At 34.0% G+C, this 22,732-nt stretch overlaps 3 protein-coding genes across 5 annotated transcripts; 2 read left to right on the top strand and 1 right to left on the bottom strand.

The window, feature by feature from the left end:
- The first annotated feature begins 1,977 nt into the window (after nt 1–1,977).
- On the top strand, nt 1,978–2,472 carry LOC118048914 (late embryogenesis abundant protein 1). Its single transcript, XM_073411755.1, has 3 exons — nt 1,978–2,031; nt 2,119–2,256; nt 2,389–2,472. The coding sequence occupies exons 1-3, from the start codon at nt 1,978–1,980 to the stop codon at nt 2,470–2,472; spliced, it is 276 nt and encodes a 91-aa protein (XP_073267856.1).
- A 1,162-nt stretch (nt 2,473–3,634) lies between these two features.
- LOC118048943 (uncharacterized) lies at nt 3,635–18,708 on the top strand. Of its 2 annotated transcripts, XM_035058791.2 has the most exons (18): nt 3,638–4,077; nt 4,268–4,326; nt 4,518–4,599; nt 4,839–4,906; nt 6,250–6,319; nt 7,831–7,912; nt 8,221–8,285; nt 11,504–12,490; nt 12,611–12,673; nt 12,758–12,804; nt 13,328–13,373; nt 13,492–13,571; nt 14,243–14,356; nt 14,465–14,546; nt 16,465–16,590; nt 17,337–17,417; nt 17,935–18,060; nt 18,390–18,708. In XM_035058791.2, the coding sequence occupies exons 1-18, from the start codon at nt 3,658–3,660 to the stop codon at nt 18,477–18,479; spliced, it is 2,688 nt and encodes an 895-aa protein (XP_034914682.1). In that variant the 5' UTR covers nt 3,638–3,657; the 3' UTR covers nt 18,480–18,708. The 2 variants fall into 2 exon arrangements, with proteins under 2 accessions (XP_034914683.1, XP_034914682.1); XM_035058792.2 differs by lacking the exons at nt 17,337–17,417; nt 17,935–18,060; nt 18,390–18,708 and adding an exon at nt 14,620–14,693 and having other exon boundaries at nt 3,635–4,077.
- Nucleotides 18,709–19,156: 448 nt separating this feature from the next.
- Nucleotides 19,157–21,134, bottom strand: LOC118048944 (uncharacterized). Of its 2 annotated transcripts, none has more exons than XM_035058794.2 (2): nt 20,421–21,134; nt 19,157–19,498 (listed from the first exon to the last, which is right to left on the bottom strand). In XM_035058794.2, the coding sequence occupies exons 1-2, from the start codon at nt 20,857–20,859 to the stop codon at nt 19,251–19,253; spliced, it is 687 nt and encodes a 228-aa protein (XP_034914685.1). In that variant the 5' UTR covers nt 20,860–21,134; the 3' UTR covers nt 19,157–19,250. The 2 variants fall into 2 exon arrangements, with proteins under 2 accessions (XP_034914685.1, XP_034914684.1); XM_035058793.2 differs by having other exon boundaries at nt 20,418–21,132.
- Nucleotides 21,135–22,732: the final 1,598 nt, after the last annotated feature.

Here is a 22,732-nt window from a genome sequence, read left to right as displayed (position 1 = left end):
TTTAGATTATTATAATATGTTGATATTAAAAATAAAATAAATTATTTTAATATATTAAAAAAAAAAACTTATATATATATATATATATTTGTTTCTTATGACAATTAATCTCATGATTTCCTAAAAAGATGTTTGCATTTTCCTGTGCCCGTCATTTACATCAGCAAAAAAACATTTTCTTTGAATTGAGATTGGAAGACCGTGCTGGGAATTTAGTCTCTTGCCGCCTCCTTAATAACTTCAATTGCCCTTTTGCTGATGTAACCCTGTGCTAACTTTGCTAATATTGCAGTTTCAATACCCGATTTTTTATTCACACTCCATTAGGGTGTAATTTTTTTTATTTCATTTTTAATTTTTTTCTAACTGATATTTTAATTGTCTTTGGACTGACTTTATCAATTGGACCATGGGGCAGAATTTAAATTTTTATTTTTAAACCTAAGCTAAGCAAGTAATTAGATAAATTTTTTTTTCAACTTCATATTTTTTTTTTAATTTTCTTTAATAATTATTCAGGCTATAATTAAACTGATCACATTAATTTTTTTTTTAAAACTCATACTAAACAAAAAAAATTTCAAAATTAATCCACTAACCCTAATTTAATAACAATAACAAATATTTATCTATATCCTTTTCTTTTTTTTTAATGTTATAATTGTTTTTTATCCGACCGCGTAGATCTTAACTAATAAATGTCATTTAACTGCCTTTTAAATTGCTACTTGGAAGAGTTTTTAGCTTGCCACTTACCTTCACATGATGCACACAAGCCTCCAGGATTGCAAGGCTGGAAATTTAAGTAGAACAAAATGCTTTACACATATACAAGTGAATTATTTTTCAAAAAGTTTTTATATATAATAGAGACAATAAAAATGAAAAAAAAAAAAACACCACCAGAGCTTAGAACCTTAAAATTACCAATCCAGCCTCGTATATATATCAGAAAATAAGACAAATTTCAAGCTCTTGATATTGTTAAAAGGATAAATAAACAAATTAATAATATATTTATTAAAACCAACGTAGGACTAAAAACGAGATGTAGGGATTGTCTAAACAAATGAAATGATTCCAAATAAAAGAATTATAAGATTTTAAATATGCATCCAATGCAATTCATTTTGGTACTACCTTATTGATCATGTTATAGGAGAAAAGAAAAGAAAAAAAAAAAAACACAAGAGATGCATAATCTTATTATCTAATATTTCTTTATATTTAATGTTTAATTTTTCCTTAATTTCTTGTTTTCTTTTTATCATATGAGCAGATGCATTTGTAAATTGAAATTAATCAATATTTTAATACATTTTATTTGCTTGTAGGTAATTTTGTTAAGAAAAGTAGAGACATAACCAGAAATATAAAAAGTAAGGAATTGCTCGCATATAATTTGAAAGTTCAAATTGGAATGCTAATGATAGAAACCTTTCTGCTTCACAAATCCCACTTCACTCCTGCTATGAGACATCTTAATATATTTTTTTAAAAAATATATAAAATAATATATATTTTTAATTTATAAAAAATTAATTTTAACATCATCATATCAAATCAATTCAAAAACATAAAAAAAACTTTAATAAAAAAATTTAAATTTTTTAAAAATATTATTTCAAACACGGAATCAAACAAATAACATCTAACATCTTACGATACTATCCCCTCGGGGACAAATTAAGGATGTGAAAAATGGATGGCAGATAGCCATCCGAAGTGTGAAGATCCGTATTTCTCTCTTCATAGAGGATCATATGGATCAATTGACCGAGCAAACCAGCAGAGAGGCCCTCAAATTCCACTTCAAAAGCAGGAAAACCCGCTCTAAGAGAATTACCACCTCCTCTTCCTCATTCCCCTGTCACTATACATATGCACTGAGTGCAAGAACAGTGAGTATACAAGCGCAGTACTGATACATTTGAATCCCAGATCAGAAAATCAAGTTTTCATATTACCCAAGGAAATATGTCTAACATGCAGCAAAGCTTCAATGCAGGCCAAACCAAAGGCAACACCCAGGTAGGAGAAACACATGAAGCATGCACACAGGGAATAATATTATCAAGGTAGCTAGGAATATAATTTTGTTCGTTGACTTTGGTGCAGGCTAAGGTAGAACAGTGGACTGAAACCATCCAGGATACAGCAAATGCAGCCTGTAGAGACAGTACGTCAGCTGGTGCTCCGTCGACCGGGGATTCTGCCCAGCTAGAGAAGGATCAGAGTGCTGGTTTCCTGCAGCAGGTAACTATATATATATATATATATATCTTCTCTCTTAACCCTTGAGCATGCCTTGTATCCTTTAGGCTTTAGGGTGATTTCAAAAAAATCAATTAATTTTGTTCGCATCTATTTTTCTTCTTGTGTACACAGACTGGAGAGCAGGTGAAGCATGTGGCTGAGGATGCAATGGACTCTGTGAAGAACACGCTTGGTATAGGTCAGAATAAGAAATGAAAGAAAAACCTCTGTTATACATTTTCTGCCGAGCAACCGGATTCCGAGTTATTGATATGCTGCTGATGCAATTGCTCTTCTTTTTGCATGGTCGACAAGTATAATGTTTTGTTCCTTTTGCATTTGTTTTGGGACCCCTCTCAGATGTAATAAAAGTTCTCTCTTCTTTCTTGCTTTTCCTTCAATTTTCTTATTAGAAGTAGACATCGATGCGATGAAGCAAATGCAAGAATTGACAGGCAGGTTGATCATTATTTTTTAATTTAAGCTCCTCTAAACCGGCCACATTCACAATCTAAAACCGGTGTTCTTCTTATGAATACACACATACACACAGTAAACCTTCCGTTGATGTAAAAAAATAATATGTATTTTGTTTTTGCTTTGTTTTAATTATTATTTTTTCATTGTAATTTTCTGGGTAAATACCGATAAGAATATTCTCTTAATATTTTCTATTTATATTTATCAATTTTTCTAACAGTGTCATTGCAAAAAAATTAATATGAATTTTTTATTTGATATGTAAATTGATTCAAAAACAAAATACCTCTTATTGTCAAATAAAAAAGATCTTAAACTACGAATGGTATATTATACTAAAGTGAATTTGGGCTCGATTAGATTTTTTTTTTTAAAAACATTATATCGAACTGATGTAATGAATAAAAATATATTGAAAAAAAATATAAAATCTTATGGATGAGTGCATCTTTTTAATAAATACATGGTACTCGATGCCAAGTTACCATGATATGGCATATAATAAATCCATAGATGACATGTATTAATGCAATCCTGTATAGCAATTAATCCATTATCTTGTATTTATTATTTTTAGTAAAATTATTAATGTAATGTTTAAAATTATGGTAATGTTTGTTTTATAAATTTTTTTTATTTAAAAATACGTTTTTTTAAAAAATTATTTTATCATAAAAATTTAAAATCATAAAAATAAATTTAATTTGAAAAAAGTAAAATTTTTTGAAAAATACTTTTTGAATATAAAAATAAAAAAATAAAAAAATTATTTTGGTGTGTGAATGGAAGGTCGCTGAAAAAACGACCGTTTGCCAGCTTGGTTCCACAATTTTCTCTTCTCGATCCTTCTTGCTCTTGCCTTGTCTAACTATGTACACGTGTCTTCACGGTAATGCACCCAAACCAAAAAAGAAAAATATCATGACGCCCTTCCACTATCAAAAACCAAATTTACCGCCGGACCTCTTCTTTCTTTCATCGTCACTCAAAAGAAGACACTGGCCAATGGCCATGGCAACTTCTCTCCACCTAAACCACACATTTTATCACCGTTTCACTCCTACTTCGCATATGAGTCGAAATTTGAACTTTTTCCGGCGGTTTTCGTCTTCATTTTCCTGGAAAGCTAGGGTTTTAACTTTGAAGAAGAAGCATTACCGAGGTACCGGACATGGATTTTTCTCGTCGAGTATTATTAAAGCGAACAATACAAATAATACGGAGATTGACGAGGTTTCCGTTCAAGAAGAGAAAGAGAACGAGATGGAACGGCCTCCTTTTGATATCAATCTAGCTGTAGTTCTTGCTGGTTTCGCTTTCGAAGCCTACACTAGCCTCCCTGTAATTAATACTTAATTCATTTTTAATTTCAATTTTAAGTCTTAATTGAATATAAAAATTTCCGCAAAATCACATGAAAAAAAAAAGAATTTGAAATTCAATAGGCACTCGTTTTGCTCTCTTGCTATTCAGGGTAACAAAATCAGAGTAATTTGATGTTCATTTGGTGTGTTTGTTTTGTTTTAATCAGGAAAACGTAGGGAAGCGCGAGGTTGATGCTGCAGATTGTAAGACTGTGTATCTTTCAGAGTATGTGATCATCTGTTTTTAGTAATACTAGAGGCTTAAACATTCATTACTTGGTTGTTTGCAGAGAAGATGCATCTTGCTATTATGTCTAGCCAGACCTTTTTTTTTCTGGAAATTATTTTAGCAGCAAATAATAGAATCAAATAGAATACTATTTTTTTCTTCTTGAAATCTGATTGATATGTCTGCAGGTCGTTTGTACGCGAGATATATGATGGCCAGTTGTTCATAAAATTGAAAAAGGGCTTTGATTTGCCAGCCATGGATCCATGGGTGCGTCATTGAATTTATCCTTTTTGCATTGAGAAATAGGATTTATGTGCAAGTTTTTATGCTTGCCTACATGGAAAGCATCTGCAACTGGAAACACACAAGCACGGCCCTAACCAGTTGGTGTTTTCTGTTGGTTCCCCCCTCCCTTGAATTCAAGGTTTATATGTAGGAACTGACAAAGTCACATTCTGATTTTCATATATAGAGCTTTACTTATCAAACTGCGGGTGTATTTCCAGGGAACAAGTGATCCTTATGTGGTTATGGAACTGGATGGTCAGGTTGTCAAAAGCAAGGTCAAATGGGGGTAAGCTGTTGATATTTCCATATCTCTCTCTCACACACAAACTGAATCTTTATCCTTCTCAAAATTTTCATTATGTTGAAAATTTTATGCACTTTATAGCATATGCTTTCTTCTTTCTCCTTTGAACTAAGCAATTGGAGCTGGAGCTCCTTTGCTTAAGACCAGGCAATAATTAGTATAAATTACAACTTTTCATAGCAGCATTCATGGGGATGTGAGATTCTAATGGAAATGAGAATGAACGATAAATTTCATTAACTCTGCAGGAAATATTTGAAAGGAAACATTTACCTGAATTTCGTTTAATGCTCTTATTTTATTAGAAATCCTGCTCTGAAGTGTAAAGTTAGAAAAAAAATTTCATATGGTATATGCCCCATTTTCTATATTTTCTTCTGTTTTACTTCATCTTTATGAACCCCGCTTTGTCTGCTTAAACTTGCTAGGAATTTCATTCCAATTTGATTTTTATTTCTTTTAATGCACTTGTTTTAATTTTTGGTGTCCGGTATTTGTTGCTGAGATGAATGGAAGTGTTGTTCTAGTGTTTACTACCCCTATCTGCCATTGTTTTGATTTTTCATCAACCTCTGATACCACTTGCGTCTTGAAATTTTTTTATGCCTTACTGAATCCAGTAATCACAATCTCCTCTGTAAAAGAAACACAATTTACTGAGGTAAATGACATATTGGTGTTAGCCTCACAATCCTATTGCCTTTTTTCTTCAAAATTTTGGTCAATCCTTGATTTTCACATTGAAATGGCTTTTTGCTCCTTACTTAATGCAGCTATACCTTCCCTATTGGAGAAGGAACACAGAGAAATGTGGTTCCAGGTGGTACTATATTTGCTATTATGGTCTGCTAGAGTGATAGCCATTGCTTATATTGAGTTTTGTGAGGATGCTTGTGCTAGGACTGCAGAATAGTCTTATGGACTGGAAATTTTTCCTGAACTGTTTTAAAACTCAAGCCCAAAATTAGGTCTATGTTTTGTCCATTTCTATTGGGAGACAGCTATCATGCCACTAATAGTTGTTTTCTTTCTCAATCACTTTTATTCCTTTTCATTTTATTGGAAGGCCCATTGGACCTTCAACTACATGATGCAGGTTAGCCCGAATTCCTACCAACTCATCCTATGATTTACACCTGAGACCTCCATGTTGAAAATCTAAAATTTTAACCATTAGGTTGTTCCATAGGATATACTTTCTCAATCATATTATGGGTTCTGTGCTAGTTGCAATCTAGCAGAAGCAGCAAAATCTTACAAGTTTGCTCTTGAACTATTAACAATTTAAAAACAATTTGATACAAGTAATCATTCAATGATGGCAGGAAAAAGAAGCCAACTTGGAACGAGGACTTCACCGTTAACATTAAGCTGCCTCCGACCAAAAATCTTCAGGTAAATTCTTATTCCTTCTGAATTTATAAGTTTGTTTCTCATTTGGGAGTGTGCTGGGGGCACATTTCAAGTTCCTATACCCTTTTTATCATTCTTTCTAGCTGCTGTTTTGACTTAAGTACAGAAATGAGCAAATTCCAATAGCATACTTGTCTAAAAAATTCTAATGCTTATTATAGTCACTCTGAAATTCTAATGCTTATTATAGTCACTCTGAAAGTGAGCATGAATATCACTTACAAGTTTCTGAATTTACACAACAAATCATCTCTAGATCCCTATAAGAAAGGAAAATATGGCAATTGGAGTGGAAGGAGAGGAACAACCCAGCATTTAAAGGGATCAAGCTTATGGATCAAGGACCAGCGCTTTTTAATTGAGATCACATTTTTAACTTGTTAATTTGTTTTTTGATTCTTCCACTTATTTTTCACCTGTCTCAAATAAGAGAGTTTTCTTTATTATTTTTAAGTTTTTCCCCCCTCTTCTATACTTCCCATGTACGAGTGTTGCTCCCTTTCTGCTCTTTAATAATTATATTTTAGTTATTGAAAGAAATCTGTCCTTTAGTAATTCTCATTCATTTTAAATCTAAAATCTTTGACCATTTATTGTCCCTAAATAAAAGTTAATGCTTCCAGTACTACAATTTAGATTACTGGCTCCTCAACTTTTTTTGTGCAGTTAAATACTAATCTCTACCATCTATACATGTACATAGTTTGAAGACATGGCTTTACAAGGTGTCTGATATCTCTTAAACTAATTTTCTCTTCTATGTGAATGTAAAGACTGGCTTCTAGATCTAGGATGTACTTCACATTGTATTGTTGTGGATGTGAGGCCTGTTACTTGTTGAGGATGGCTTGGAAAGGATAGCTGTATTCAAAGTGCAATGATCTTCGGGAAAACATTCTCTGTATAATTGACACGGTTATAGTTAGTTAGAAAGTATATGGTATCATTGTTTAAATTGCCCAAATGGTCAGGTGCATGCAGTATTGAATGCGTGGGTTCTTCTTTTGCTTAAATAGTTAATGTTCTCCAATGGCTTTCATCACTCAACAGAGGGCTTACAGCAGGTGCCTTTACATTGGTTGCCCTTCCAGCCAATTATGACTTGGCATCTTTAAATTTACCTTCTCACGTACATCTATCAACATGCCTTACAGTCATCCTTGTTTGGGGTATTCTTTTTAAATAATTGGTTTGCAGGATCTCTTTGTTCCAGTAGGGTATACTATTAAGGATTGTGCCTTATGATCAATTATCTCCTTTAATTATCATATCTTATTCCTGTTTTTAGTCTGCTACCTCCACTACTGGTTTGGTATTAATGACATTTTTGGTGCTAATTTTGTTCATACCAATTAGGACAGAAGTATCTTGTGCAATACAAATACATGATCTGAGGCATACAATTGAAGGATGTGCTCAGAATAGGAAGTTATCATTTTTATATTTAGTTGCAACTCACAAGTAATTCTTTTGAATGTGTTTTTGAGCTTCAGATTGCAGCTTGGGATGCAAACCTTGTAACTCCACACAAGCGCATGGGGAACACAAGCATTGGTCTGGAAAGCCTCTGTGACGGTGAGGATTCAATAAAACTTGTGCATGCACTGAACTGTTTGGGAAAAGGTGTCGTGCTTTTCATTATACTTGGATCAGTGATTTTCTGCAAGTAAAATTTTAATAATAATTAGCATGACTTTTTTGTTGTTAGATTGATGATTGGACTTACTAAAAGATATTTCATTGCATGAACTGAAGTGTGCTAGTTTAATTCCACAAGTACAAGTTCATTCGATGTGTATGAAAGCAGTAAGCAGATGAAGGTTGGATATATGGACTGCATACCTTTTTCTACCAAAATAATTAAATGGCTTGTGCCTTTCCAGGAAACTTGCATGAGGTGGTGGTTGAACTGGAAGGGATGGGCGGTGGCGGAAAGTTGCAGTTGGAGGTAAGTTCATGCAGTGAAGGAATTTTTTTAGTACGGTTTAAATCTTCAAGGAATTGTATGAAATTTCCCCCCTTTTGAGCCTGTTATGTGTCTTCCACCTCGACATGGCTGGCTCATCAAGCTCTGGTTTAAATTTAAGACAATTAGCAGTGGAAAAATTCATGCAGGCATGACAACTTATTTCACCTAATACTCTGATGTTATTGGGAAATTTAACATGTTTTTAGTATTTTTAAAAAATAATAGGATTATCGCATAACTTATTTGGTTCGTGGCTGCATATAAGAGTTCCAGTGTCCTTATGAAAGGAACTCCTGGAAATATCCATCTTTGGGTCCCAGGTGTTGCTTTTTAGTCAATTAGTTATGAGACTGGTGGTCTTTAGTTCTAAACATATCAGCTTTTCACATCCTAAACATTTTGATCTGGCTCAAACAGCTATCAGCTTATTGATGCACTGAGTCTGATGACAGCAGTGTGCTCAACTATACTAAATTTTAAAGCATCAAATCTGGAATCACGTTCTGAATTTAAATTTCAATGCAGAAGTGCCTAGAGAATCGGCATAGAAATATTTTCCTTTTTTTCAGAGTTTGGTCATGTTGCCATCTACCATTGCATCTTTGTTTGATGGGAATTTCCCTAACATGGGTCAATGCAAGGAAGTTTTTGAATATCTAAGCCCAAAGACTCTATATGATGTTTTTCAGTTAATTGGGTATTGAAAATAGATTTTACTTATCCGACATCATGAAGGACTATGATTATAGTGATTTAAGCTCACGTCCAAACATGGGACCAAACATAAGAATCATCTTGGAATTTTTCAATAGGTTGGAGTACTTCAGCCTCCTTTCAGCTATGTTATACATGAATTGCACTTCGATGTGTATTCTGTGGGGGAAAATGCTTTTATATTGCTGCTTGTTATATCATAAAAACACAATTCCTTGGAATCTGCATGCTCTTAGAGTATATAACATGTCTTCCTGCTGCTATTTTTTTTCTTTCATATTTCTTCCTCTTTTCACTTTGATAATACCATTTATCATTTAATGCATGGTGTTTCAACGTGGATAAAGGAGTATCTACCTTAAAAGTGTACAACCATTGCTATGTGATGCTAGGAGGTCCACCAAGTTCAGGGTAATAATGCTGCCTGTTGTGTTTCATTTCCCATTAAATTAACATTTTATTTTTCACTTTTCTTGCTTTCGATTTATAATTTCTGTCTAGGTGTTGCCATTTGGTTAAAATGTCATCTCTTGTTCTCCTTCAAGTTGTTCTTTGATTTCCATCCTATCATGTGTCTGGGACCCTAGCTAATTTATTCACCTGATAATTTTGCAGAAAATATGTCAAACATGATAGGAAGGCATTGGAAGAGATGAGGTCCTTAAAAAGGAAATAAAGTCCTTAAGGGGGAAAAAGAAATATAGTGTAGGGCAAAGGGCACTAACTAAATCTACGTTCGGTGAAACAGTGGAGGTAAATCCTTCGGATGAAAGCATATTGAACAAACAGGCATTTCTGGATTGCAAGTTTCTCCGAAATCTAATGTTTGACGACTGCCGTTGCTATGACCACTGTTGTGTTTTTTTTCCCTCAACTCAGTTTTATGGAAGATGGATTTAATGAGAAGTTAATCAGTGTGAAGGTTGTTGCAAGCTTAAAAAAGGCCTTATGGATCGTGAGCAATATCTACAAGCTTGGTCGTAAAGGTCTAGAAAGAGTATAATAGAAGGTATCACAGACAAAAAATGGAAGAGTGAAAACAGTATAACAAGAGTAAAGACTGATGCTCTTTGAAATGATGCGTTGTTAATCCTTGCTGGCTTTGCCCATCAAGTCTTGGTAAACCATTGGGTTTATGTAAACCAAAGTCCCAAAGTGTATTAACATTCCAGTCTTTCAGCATTTATTTTGTGTGGGTAATGGCTTATGTTTGCTCATGCTGTGTTCTGTAATTGATCTGATTTTGTTTGGTCAAAACCTAGTCAACTGAAAATGGCTCCATGTGGTAGTTGGGCATCAAGTATCAACACACTCATGTTTGTTAATCGTGATGCTCTTGGTAGGTTAGGCCAGTAATATCATGATTTGGCCTGTTATAGTTTCTTAAATTAGAGTGTCTTGCAACATAATTTCTCAATCTTTTGTCGAGGCATTGAATCACAGTCTAAGTTATTTCTTTGAATCAAGTATACAGGATTGTCTCAAATGCATTTGAGAGGATATTAAACTTTCTTTCAGTGAACCTTTTGTTTGACATCGATATATGGACCATTACTTCGGGTAAGGTGTTGGTTTCTCTTTGAGCACTTAGGACAACTCAAATAAAGTCTCTGCATAATTTGAAAATGCAAGATTTTTGTTGAGCTTCTCATTCTTTTTTCTTAATCATTGGAGGTTCTTGGCATGCCACTTTTCTACCAAGATTTTTTTTTTATGGATTTAATGCATTGGTATATTTGGGGATATTCTTTACTGTAAGGCCTGCCTGCTTTCTGCTTGTAATTCTAGTAATTGGTGGTTATTGCTGATGCAGACTGCCAGTCGCTTGTATAATGACAATGCAGTTCAACTGTTACTAGAAAGAAACTTTTAGTCAACTAGGTTAATAATGAAATACTCCATAGTATTCAATGTTGCAATGTAATACTCAAGATAGTTGTTATCTAATGCAATATGTTGATCACCTATTTGTATATTTTCTTGGGTTTTGCTGTGAGACAATTTCTGATATATTTGGAGTTGGGTTAGTGGCTCGCATTTTTTCCCCAATCTTGCTTGTTCTTCTTTTGTTTCTCTTCTTTTTTTAGTTTTCCACTTTGAAATCCAAATCTTGAAAGAATTCCTTGAGTCACAGAAACATTGTTGAAAGTTCTGCAATAAATAAATAAACAAAACAAAAGAAACAGTCAGGTAGCTTTTCTGTACTGTTTCTCCTTATTCAGAGACTTGGCAGCCTATTGTTGGTTAATAAACAAAACAAATGAAACATTGTTGACGTAGATTGATGCTTTTAAGTCATGTCAAGATTCTCTCCTGTGCCAAAATTTCTCAGTGGTTTAAGTCAATAAAATTCTTTTCTTCTTGTTTTTTCTTGAGCTTTATAGTTGCACTTGTTAATTTGTATTCCATCTATTGCCAAGATGGACTTTTTTTTGTTGTTGTTGAATTTGTATCACTGACGCTTGCTACTTGTAAGGTTTCAGGTTAAATACAAGACTTTTGATGAAATTAATGAAGAAAAAAGGCCGTGGAGGCTCCCCTTTGTGTCAGATTTTCTTCGCAAAAATGGTTTTGAATCAGCTCTAAAAATGGTTGCTGGCTCAGAAACCATGCCAGCACGTCAGTTTGTAGAATATGCTTTTGGGCAGTTGAAGTCATTTAATGTTCCATACGTTTGGACGGATCAAGTTTCAAACAGTAAGGACTTGGGTGCAGCGAATTCCAACCTTGCTGTTGTGTCGGACATGCCTTTGCCTTCAGAAATAAAGAGTACCACAGAAGTCCCTGTGTTTGACACGAACCGTGATGGAGACAGTAACTTGGTATTATCCCAGGATGATAATGACTGCTTACATAATTTGGGTGCCACAGAAGCTGGGGAAGCTACGCAATCAGATAAACAATTTTGGAAGAACTTTGCTGATGTTATCAGCCAAACTGTTGCTCAGAAACTTGGTTTCTCTGTTTCTCTGGAATTAAAGTGGGATGAGTTTGACTTATTGAACAGAATTGGATTGCAGTCACAAAAGATTGCCGAAGCGGGTTATGTTGAGTCAGGGCTTGCAATTCCAGAGGGTCAGAAGGTGGACAGTGATGAAGCAAGTGCCCCACTTACCATAAGCAAGATTCAATCTTCACTTCCAGAAATAAAGAAGGCGACACAGGATTTGTTAAGGCAAACTGATTCTGTTCTGGGAGCATGGATGGTTTTGACTACTGCTGTTTCTAAATTAAATAAGGAAGAAAATGTTTCAGGAAAGAGTTCTTCTGATGGTGAGAAGCTAATTAGCTCTTCGAATGGAACCGCATTGGAAGACAAGAAATCTGAGGAAATGAGAGTACTCTTTTCTACTGCTGAAAGTGCTATGGAGGCTTGGGCAATGCTTGCTACTTCACTGGGCCATTCAAGTTTTATCAAGTCTGAATTTGAGAAGATATGCTTTCTAGACAACTCATCCACAGATACACAGGTGATATTTTTATATCGTTGACACAAGCCATCTTCCTTGTGATAATCTTGTGATTCATTATTTGTGATGAAACACCACGAGGTTACATTTCATTTATCACTAAGTTGTTGGAAAGTGCAGGTGGCAATTTGGCGTGACAATGCAAGGAAAAGATTAATTGTTGCTTTCAGGGGCACAGAACAAGTATGTTAAATTTTATACTTCTCTCAGTGCTGTTGGGTCATCTAGCTTTCTATTTAAATTGCTTATTTTTGTTAATTTCTTCAGGTAAGATGGAAGGATTTGCGAACTGATTTAATGGTAGTTCCTACAGGGTAATGTCAAATACCTACGCATATTATGCCTTGTTCACACACATACCCAGAGAAATGCATGGATTTGTTTGGTTCACTTTGGTAATCCTTTCTGGTCAGTTTGTTTGTATGTGTAACTTATGTTGCAGTTGCATTTTGTGAGAATAGTGCACTGCACTTATTTGGTGGACATGGATCTGTGCATGTGATGAATCCCGTTGCTTGCAGCAAAATTTCTTTTACTTTTAAAAGAAAGAGACATTGGGAATGGGAGAGTGAGTGATAAATGACAAAGTGATTGCACAGTAATTCCATGACTAAATGGTGCATACTTTTATTGTATTTCCTCAATGCATAATCAAATTCAACTTGCTAGTCGCATTTTATTGAAGCATTTTTTTTATTTTTAAAATCTTGTAATGTGACTATATCATCCATGAGCCTCTAGAATTGATTTGCATGAACTATGTTTCTCTATCATTTCTCAATTTATTTATCATTATTATACATAAGTTCTGTGCTAACCATCATTCTACTTCTGTAGGCTAAATCCTGAAAGGATTGGTGGAGATTTTAAACAAGAAGTTCAGGTACGCAAATGATATGTATATTTGGTAATTATTCGGAATACATCCAGTAACGTGTGCAATTTCTCTCTTACTACTGTCAATGATTATGATGTATTTGATTGTGCTACAAATTTTTCAGGTTCATAGTGGTTTTTTAAGTGCTTATGATTCAGTCAGGATACGAATCATCTCTATCATTAAACTATTAATTAGCTACGTGTAAGTTGTGCTTTTAATCCTATTTAACTATCTTATGCTTCTCTTTTAAAATCCTAAAGAATCTTCTAGGGCAACAACCAGTGTTATATCATGCTTAAGATATGAGTGCATTCACATTTTTAATAACAAATATAGGCTGACTAAACTTAATATATTTTTTAGTCATTTAGTGTTGGTTTCACTAGGTCCTTTTGCTAATTAATATAGTCCATATGTGACCAGTGTGGATTTTTTTCTAAAGTGAACTTTCTGGGATTCTTGCCATCGGGGATTCATTAGCGCACAAGTTCATGCATCTTTATAGGTGCATTTAACTGTATTTTCAAGTCATAGTTTTTGGCTTGTGCACAATTAAATTATACATGAATAGGTGATGCTTTTTAATATGCTTGTATGATTAAAAACTTAAACATGTAATCTTAAATACATTCTTGATATTTTGTACCTTGTATCTCTTAAATGAATCGATTTTCATTCTTCTTGTCTTGAAATTTGGTTCAAATTTTTGCAATATTTTGTCTTGTGTCTGTGAGATAACGTTTGCAGATCTATCATCTGGTAGTCACTAGCTGTTCTTTTTTTCCCATTACATTCAAAGCAGAGTAATGTTTAAAATAGCTTTGCAAATTTCTATAGATTTGTTCTTTGAAATGTTAAATCGTTGTTGACAGAGATAATGGAGCTGAGCCACCATTTAAATGGCATGTCTATGTAACTGGTCATAGTTTGGGCGGTGCATTGGCTACTTTGCTTGCTCTTGAACTTTCATCGAGTCAACTAGTAAAGTAAGTTCATCCTTCTTTTACTTACTAGTGCCTGGTGAGTCCATTGCATTTGCACATGGACACTTTTGACAGATTATGCAATTACACATTGAATTCTACTTTTGTTAGGCGTGGTGCGATTTCTGTGACTATGTATAACTTTGGATCTCCTAGAGTTGGTAACAAAAAGTTTGCAGAAGTTTATAATCAGGTAACTGTAAATTTTTAATTGTAGCTAAAATTGTTTTCAATCACAAGACATTTCTTTTATGGGTGGGTTGCAGTTCTCCCTTTTCCTGTTGGCACAACTTAAAGTCAAACCATGATGGGCGTGCGCTTTTTCTCATATAATTTACATGTGGGTATATCGCTTGCTTGCTTGTTCACGACACTAGCTCACATTTCTTAAAAGCTGCACCTGGTTCCTTCTTTCAAATTTTGTTTTTCTGGATTTCTTTGTTCAATTAGACATATTTACTACAAATTGGTCTTTGGTGCATGTCTTTCCTTTTGTTCTCTGCTTCTATGAAAGGATATGATTTTTTTTTTTTATAATCTTTTCATGTTCCTGTAATTTCATGACATATTGAAAAGGAAACTGTTTTTTCTTATTTCACATCAATTTTTTGCCACTGTGCATGTGGGGAATGGGCTGAATTGATATAAGATGTTCTGGAGTCACAAGAACTTGTAAAAAGTTAGTCCATGATTACTGACTCCATAACAGAGATGAATGGAGGAGACAGATCCATGTAGTGACCCTAATAGATTGGAATTGAGACTTAGTTGAGTTAATATTGATCTTCTGGCAACTATTGCATGAAGATGTTTTTTTTTTTTTTTAAACTACAGCAAAATTATACGAAAACCCGGGAAGAATGTTGGACTTCCAATTATAGCTGGTTTCTATAAGATATCTTTACTATCCTGTGACTGTGAGCTCCCATGATACAGTGCATAGATCTCATGACAAGTACTGTAGGTTTTAAGTTACAAATGTTCTGGGGTAAGTTTTATGAATCTCCCTTCAGTTCAAAGAAATTGCATGGATCTCCTCTCTAGCTCCAAAAAATCACAAATAGAAAAATGTGCAAGTGGCTTCAACGTCCCCTTTGATGCATCTCATGACTTGGTTTAATTGTCGAGTTACTTGTCCATAAGGTTATCGTGTCATGTCTGACATTCAAGGGTGGTCTTTCAATTTTCTCAACTGCAAGAGAGCTCTGTGAAATGTACCTTATGTTTGCTTCTAGTATTTTTCTCATTCTTCTGTTTTTGTCGCAGTCACTATTCTTACTGAGTTTTTCCTGACTTGATATCTATAGCCTTAATTGATGAGGCTCATCAATTTATATGTCTCCCTTATTTGTTATTCTGGGACGCTCTTAAAAGAAAAGCCTTCTCATCTCATTGATGAGAACTGGCCCTACATCTCGGTTTCTTACTCTCTCAATATTATTGTCAGTGTATATTATGGCAAGAATATCAACAATATATGGCAACCAAATTGTAACAGAATATCTTGTATTTATTGTATTTATTATAGACTACAAATCAGGGATTAGAGACAGTAAATTAGGGATTATTACATGTATTTAGAGGACTGAATTCTTCCTTCCAAAATCAAAGAGAGAACAATTTTACATTCTGCTTCAGTTTAAACTCAATGCACATATATGTTTAATTTGTTCACCCAATTGCTTCTCATTCATCTGGTAGGTTACGTTGATGAGAATTGGCCCTGCTTCTTCTTGGTTTCTTACTCTCTTAATGTTATTAGTCTGCTTCAGTTTAAACTCAATGCACATACATGTTTAATTTTTTCACCCAATTGCTTATCCGTTAGAAATCCCTTCCCTTGCTTTTATATTTTCTGAATTTAAGCTGGGAAAAAATGATGCATTGCTGGCTGTGTCATTCATATCCTTTGGGTCTCATGGCCTGGGACATAATACTTGTGTGCTCATGATGCTTGGGAAAGTGTGAAACATATACATATGTGACATTGATACATAATGTGCGTGTAAGAAGAGTGTACTTATAAAGATACGTCTTTTTACTCCTGTTTTTTGTCTTGGACACTAAAAAACCATGGTTAGTGTTTGAAATGGTCATGCTTACATTTGCAGAAAGTTAAAGATAGCTGGAGGGTTGTGAACCACAGAGACATTGTCCCTACTGTTCCTCGCTTGATGGGTTATTGCCATGTAGCTCAACCTGTGTATCTAGCAACTGGAGAACTAGAAGATGCTTTGGTGGGTAATTTTTTTTTTTTACACTTTCCCTGAAATCATATGGAAGTTGCTGCATGCTGTGAAATTAACCTCTGGTCTCTGGATATGCATTTTATATAGCTATAGTGTGTTATCTTCCATAATGGAATAGATGGCATCCTCTTTAAATTCAAGATTTGTCTTTTGAATTCCAATTCCTTTCATTGGACCTAATTCATCTCATAACACCGAATTTGTCACAGATATACTAATTTGAGTTTTTCAGTGACCCAATTTCCCTTGCGTGCTTGAGAACTTTCTGCAGCTTTACCATTGCTGTTGCCCAACAGGCATTCCTTAGAAAACTGCGGATTGATTGCTTCAGGCATGCAAGGGAAGCTATTGATGAGACTTTCATAATTTAGCTCAAGTGGAATTAGTGAATTTGCATGTTTGATGTATTTGATTAAAGTTGTAGTTTCTCCTTAAACTCTTATTGTTTACTCCTTTGTAAGTTAATTCTTCACAACTGATAAAAAAGGCCAGGACTCAAAACTCTCTCACTGACTCAAAAGTAGAGTTCTTAATTTTTCTTTTTTTAGAAAAAGAAAGAAGCAAATATATATGAAAGATGTCCATGTAGTTGACAATACTAACTCTTCGACCGTGGTTGACATTACTTATGGAAGGGATGTTACGAACGCATGACAGTTTCCATTATTGATTATTTTTCTTTTAAGATTAGCTTATGAGTACCGCTATATACAAGTTTAAAATGTGTTGTTCAGGTAAATTTGGAGCTTTTGAAAGATGGCTACCAAGGTGATTTCATTGGGGAGTCCACACCAGATGTTGTTGTCAGTGAATTTGTATGTTTCTTGTTCTTAATCTTGCTCCATTTTTTTTGCTCCACATCTTAATCATTTGTATGGTTGACCTCGATGTGAAGGTGTAGGAAACCGAAATCTATCTAACTCATATTAACAAAGAGAAACTGGTTGCTGTGAGAACCTACAAAAAATTATATATTAGTTGTAGTATTTTGGCTATTAAATCTACCTCTCTAATTAGTTTGTACATGCAGTTTAATCCAAATTATTGGTCCCTTCTATATTGTTTGAATGCAAGATAGTGGATCCCAAGTTGAACTAGTGGTTCCTAAACTGACTATTCATTAGCAAAAGGGTTCCCAGTGCATGTTGAGAGGAAGAATATACGTTTTGAATATTGATGAAAGAGTTTTAGGATCTTGTTAGAACAGTGATAATTATAATAAGAGTTGTTTCTAAAACAACGTCCATGCAGGCAGCATTCAGTTTCTCATTTTTATAGTCGTCTGAAATACCAATATGGTTAGTGAGCATTGACTGTGATTATTTTGAGCAGATGAAAGGCGAGAAGGAGCTCATTGAGAAAATACTGCAGACTGAAATAAATATATTCCGTTCAATTCGAGATGGAAGTGGGCTTATGCAGCATATGGAGGATTTCTATTACATCACACTGCTTGAGGTACATACCATTTTGTCAAATGATTATTTTCATCCAGTTGATTAGAGTAAATAATATATTTGATTTCCTTGATGGTTACATGTGGTAAATGTGGCCAATTAATTCTCTCTCCTTATTAAAAGTTGCACGTATCTGTGCCCCTGAAAGCTTTTACACAATCAGTAGCTGTAATCCTCCAAATATTCAGTACAACATTGTTGGAGTGATTCACTCTTTAGTCTTTTGTCCATTTATTAAACTGCTAGTGTTGAGTATTCCCACAGGCTTTACATAATCACCAGTCTCCATGCTTGCTCAGATATTCATCTGTTTATGTTTTGCTTTTCCAGAACGTGAGATCAAACTACCAGCCTCTTGAAAGGGTAGAAAGCAGTGGAAGAGATAGCATCCCAACCAACCAAGATGGCAGTAACATCTGAACGCTAGCAGCCAAAGTATATTCATGTACGTTCCTTACTTTAATCAGTGCCGAAATAATTCTTCGGCAGATATCGGTCATTGTGTCTGGATGCATCATTTAGCAGTCTGCTAGTGTTATAGGAAACCCATCAAAAGAATACATGGACAGACTTAATCCGGGGTGGGGTAGGGAATAATGTACCTGTACAGCAAAGATTTATTTCAAATTCAAATCACATTTCATGGCAACATATCTGATTGGATGTCGTGCATCTAAATTTCAAAATACTATTCAGCAGCAACGTCTTTTTTCCTGGTTTACCTCCAAATTCTTTGATCTTTTCATCAAGGCTAATCCTCAGCTGGAGGTCCTAAACAAAATGAATTTCATCGTCCAATTTGAATTCCATTGTCCAAATTGAAGAGGATGGTAGGCCATCCAATGTATAGTAGTTTTTTTAGAGCATGTTTGCTTCTATGTTTTAAAAATATTAAAAAAAAATTGAAAATTTTTAATTTTTTTTTACTTTAAATTAATATATTAAAATATTTTTAATCTTTTTCAAATTATTTTAATGTGTTAGTGTCAAAAATAATTTTTAAAAAATAAAAAATATATTTTTACAAGCAAAAATTTAAAAAGTAATTACTACTATCATTTGAAAATTACTACTATCATTTTTAAACACTTCCTTACTAATGCAAAGTTTGGTCGGTTTTTACTTGGGTTGACTAAATAAAATTACACAATCTTACAATATTAGACTATATGTTTGTACTAGCAAAGCTAGTTATGCTTTTTTAGCCTGTTTCAAAAGTGCTGAATTGGGTTTGCTAAGAGAGAAGCTGGATGCCTTCCTACTGCTCATGATCTTCAAGCTTTGCCGCAGAATATCGACCTCTCTTGCCCTGCTGTATTCTTCATTCTCCACAAAAACTAATCGTGCTTTCAGCTCCTTAATACATCCCTCCTTGGCCTTCACTTCCATCTTTAGCTCCTCAATCATCTCTTCCTCTGCTCTCCGGTACAATCCATCTCCTGCAAAACAGAGTTGCAGCCATAAATTAGTGTCATTCATTGATTATACTCTCTGTGCTGTCGTAGTTTCTTAATTAGTGTATACTAGCATGATTTTGACGTTTCCACGTATTTATGGATGGCAAAAGAAAGTGTTCGACTTCTTTTTTCGAAAAAGGAAGTCCCATAAGTTTTATCACAGTGACGTGCCAAAACAGTAACGACTTTATAAGTGAAAAGATGCCAGCCACTTGTCACCACATATACACAGTAATACTTTATCATCAAGAGAATCAAAAACATAAATTTGGGCCCATTGCTGGATAACTCCAATCAACTTTTTAGGATGTTTGACAAAAGGAACTGGTGGAGCATGCCAATTCTAGCAGCGTATGCTATGCGCTAAACTTTCAGGTTTCTGCTACATTGAACGATAAAACTAGAATATTTGAAAGAAATTGCATAAAAGCACAAATAATTAGTATGTGAGCATGCATGCACTAGATGTAGAGTGAGCTTAGGAAGACGATATAGTTCACCCCTCAAGAATCACTCTTACGACAACATGACATGAAATAAAGGGAATCTAGAGGGTTTGTCAATGTCTGAATCTCCAAGATTTGCACAGTGCATGCAATCGTGCAAAGGCTGTCTAAAACGCCGGCATCGACATAAGTTTAATTTAAATAAAGTAGAAAAACCCATCGTTAAATTTAATTCTAATAGTCTAATGACGGTAATTGACATAAACTCTTAAATAACTGGATTCAAATGAAACTGTAAAATTGATCGTTAAATCAAAATCTAGCAGTGTTAATAGACACCGAAAAACACCGACACCGATGCAATAATATATGTGCATGAGCGTGCGTGCGTGTGTGTGAGTGTGAGTGCGTGTGTGTGAGTGTGCGTGCGAGTCCAGAAGAGGAGAGAGATGCACCACGATGAGTCCTCAGAATGAGATCATCAAGCTCGGCCTTGATGGCGAGGTAAAGCTTCTTCCACTTATCCACAGCCTCGTCGCGCCACACTCTCTCCTCCCTCATTTGCTCCACCAGGAAGCTCGGAGTCCCGAAGAATTCTCCATTTTTCTCACTTTTCTCTCCTACTGACCTATCCTCCATTACCCTGATCCTCTCATCTTTCTCTTCCACTGCCTTTCTCAATCTCTTCAGTTCCTCTTTGAGCTTCTTCCTCTCTTGCTTCCACTCTGCCTCTTTAAATGCGAAAACCATCATGTCTATCTCATAAGCTCTGGCCTCTTTCTCTCTCTCGTGCATCATAGCTTTCATTTCCTCTTGGAAAAGCCTCACCTTCTCTGTCAGCCCTCTGAGGCCTTTCTCACACTGGTCGCTCTTTTTCTTGCCGACAAAACAATCCATGGCGTGTTTCCTTTGCCTAATTTGTTGCTCGGGACTACAAGTGGCAGCTCCTTTTCTGATATATAATCTTGTTTGATAAAGATATGGTGGGGGTTGAGTTAGAAGGAAGGTGTGTGAATGAAATAAATTCCCTTACAGTACCAGAGGCTCCTCCATCAATGAGTTGAACCTGCCAAAGCCATCAAATTCCACTCTGTGGCAGTATTTAGCTAGGCCAGCTCTCTTTGAATTATGTGGTTGATAGGGCTATAAAAAAGCCCGTGAAGAGGGCTGCCTATATGTCTGATGTCCAATTTATATAAAATTAGATACGACAAGACACTCGAGAAAAATATGCAAATGTAACGGAGATACGCTGCCCTGGCTAGCTAATTCACATGTATTATTTTCATTGATTTCAGAATCCAATTTCCAACATTCATGCTCGACATCATCAGTTGGTCCTACATTCATTGCAATCAGGAATGAAGCTTAGAATTATTTATTAAAAAAATTAAAATTAATATAATAAGATATAATATTTGTTTTAATTTATTGAATATGAGTTATTAAAGCCTGCATAATTTAATTTTATTCAAATAACTTACTATAAACATATAATCATTTTTTGTATAAAGTAAAAGATTTAGAGCAATACCAAATTTAATCAAAGCAATAAAATTAATTTAATCTTTATAATGCATTCATCACTTTAATGTTGTTGGTCATTATACCTATCAAATATAAACATAAAAAGTATATAAAAAACATTAGCTACAACGAAGAATTATTTATGTTTGATAAAGTTTAAAATAAATAAAAAATAATAAAGAATGATTCTTACATATTTATTTTAATTGTGCTCACTGCGTTTTTTCATAAAATAAAAATCATCGATTATCATATCAATTCTTTTTATTTTGTTCATGGTTCAACTTAAAATCAAAACATATATCATAAGAAAAAAAATGATAATTTTAGTGGCTCTGCTAAAAACAACATAAAAAAATCAAAACATAATCAAAACAAACTAATAAAATATATTTAATTAATTAAAAGAAAAAAAATCACTATAATAAGAATTCAAAAAAACAATGGGTAGAATTAGCAGATCTGAGAAAAAAAAAGCAAAAATGGTAGAATTATATAAAAAAAATCTCATCAAATTATTAACAAACATTTTAAAATAAAACAAAAATAGATTTTAAATTTAAATTACTTTGTTTTGTTTGATGAAAGATAAATTAATTGGTAGCCCTAATTCAATTTTTTTGTAGAAAAATTTTGCTCATTATTTGTATTTTTATTTTTGTTTTTGATTGGTTGCTAGATTTATATTAGAGTAAATTGGTTCTTCTGTTTTTTATTTCACAAAGTAATATTTTTATATTGTTTTCTTTTCATGTAGATCAAGAATAAATTCAAAGAAAATGTCACACTTAATCTAAGGCCCACCTTCTTTAAAATAAAATATATAACTTTTTCTTAAACTCAATTACGTAATAATAAAAAATATATATCTTGCAGGAACTCAGGCTCTGCTTGCCCTCCTTGCTTCCGCCCCTAATTGCAATGGAATTTAATAATTCATGAAATTTCTTTTTGTTTCTTTTTTTTTTCCAGTGGTGTTTAATTTAAACTTCTGCATGCACTCATTTCTACAAATGTAGAAATATTCTCTTTTTTTATATTTAATGAAGTATTTTTGGATTGGTTTTAACTTTATTTGAGATTATATATATATATATATAGACAAAAAGAAAGTCTATAAGATGTAGAAGAATAGTGAAAAAGATTATGATATTAGAGAATTGCAAAACAAAAATAGGTTCATGTGAAAAATACAAAATCCGGAAAGTTGCATGAAAAGGTTTATCTTTCCTATGTTGCACTG

The sequence above is a fragment of the Populus alba genome, chromosome 10 (assembly GCF_005239225.2).
Source record: "Populus alba chromosome 10, ASM523922v2, whole genome shotgun sequence".
In the NCBI taxonomy this organism is placed as follows: Eukaryota; Viridiplantae; Streptophyta; class Magnoliopsida; order Malpighiales; family Salicaceae; genus Populus; species Populus alba.
This window is presented reverse-complemented; position numbering and strand designations above follow the sequence as displayed.

Bases quoted from the DNA above. Each gene is read 5' to 3' on its own strand.
- LOC118048943 (XM_035058791.2), top strand. From the start codon at position 3,658: ATGACGCCCTTCCACTATCAAAAACCAAATTTACCGCCGGACCTCTTC. The intron at 8,286-11,503 runs GTAAGTTCATGC...GTAAGGTTTCAG, and splicing joins GCGGAAAGTTGCAGTTGGAG to GTTAAATACAAGACTTTTGA. The intron at 18,061-18,389 runs GTACATACCATT...TTGCTTTTCCAG, and splicing joins ATTACATCACACTGCTTGAG to AACGTGAGATCAAACTACCA.
- LOC118048944 (XM_035058793.2), bottom strand. From the start codon at position 20,859: ATGGATTGTTTTGTCGGCAAGAAAAAGAGCGACCAGTGTGAGAAAGGC. The intron at 19,499-20,417 runs GTGCATCTCTCT...TCTGTTTTGCAG, and splicing joins CATTCTGAGGACTCATCGTG to GAGATGGATTGTACCGGAGA.
- LOC118048914 (XM_073411755.1), top strand. From the start codon at position 1,978: ATGTCTAACATGCAGCAAAGCTTCAATGCAGGCCAAACCAAAGGCAAC. The intron at 2,032-2,118 runs GTAGGAGAAACA...ACTTTGGTGCAG, and splicing joins AAACCAAAGGCAACACCCAG to GCTAAGGTAGAACAGTGGAC. The intron at 2,257-2,388 runs GTAACTATATAT...TTGTGTACACAG, and splicing joins GTGCTGGTTTCCTGCAGCAG to ACTGGAGAGCAGGTGAAGCA.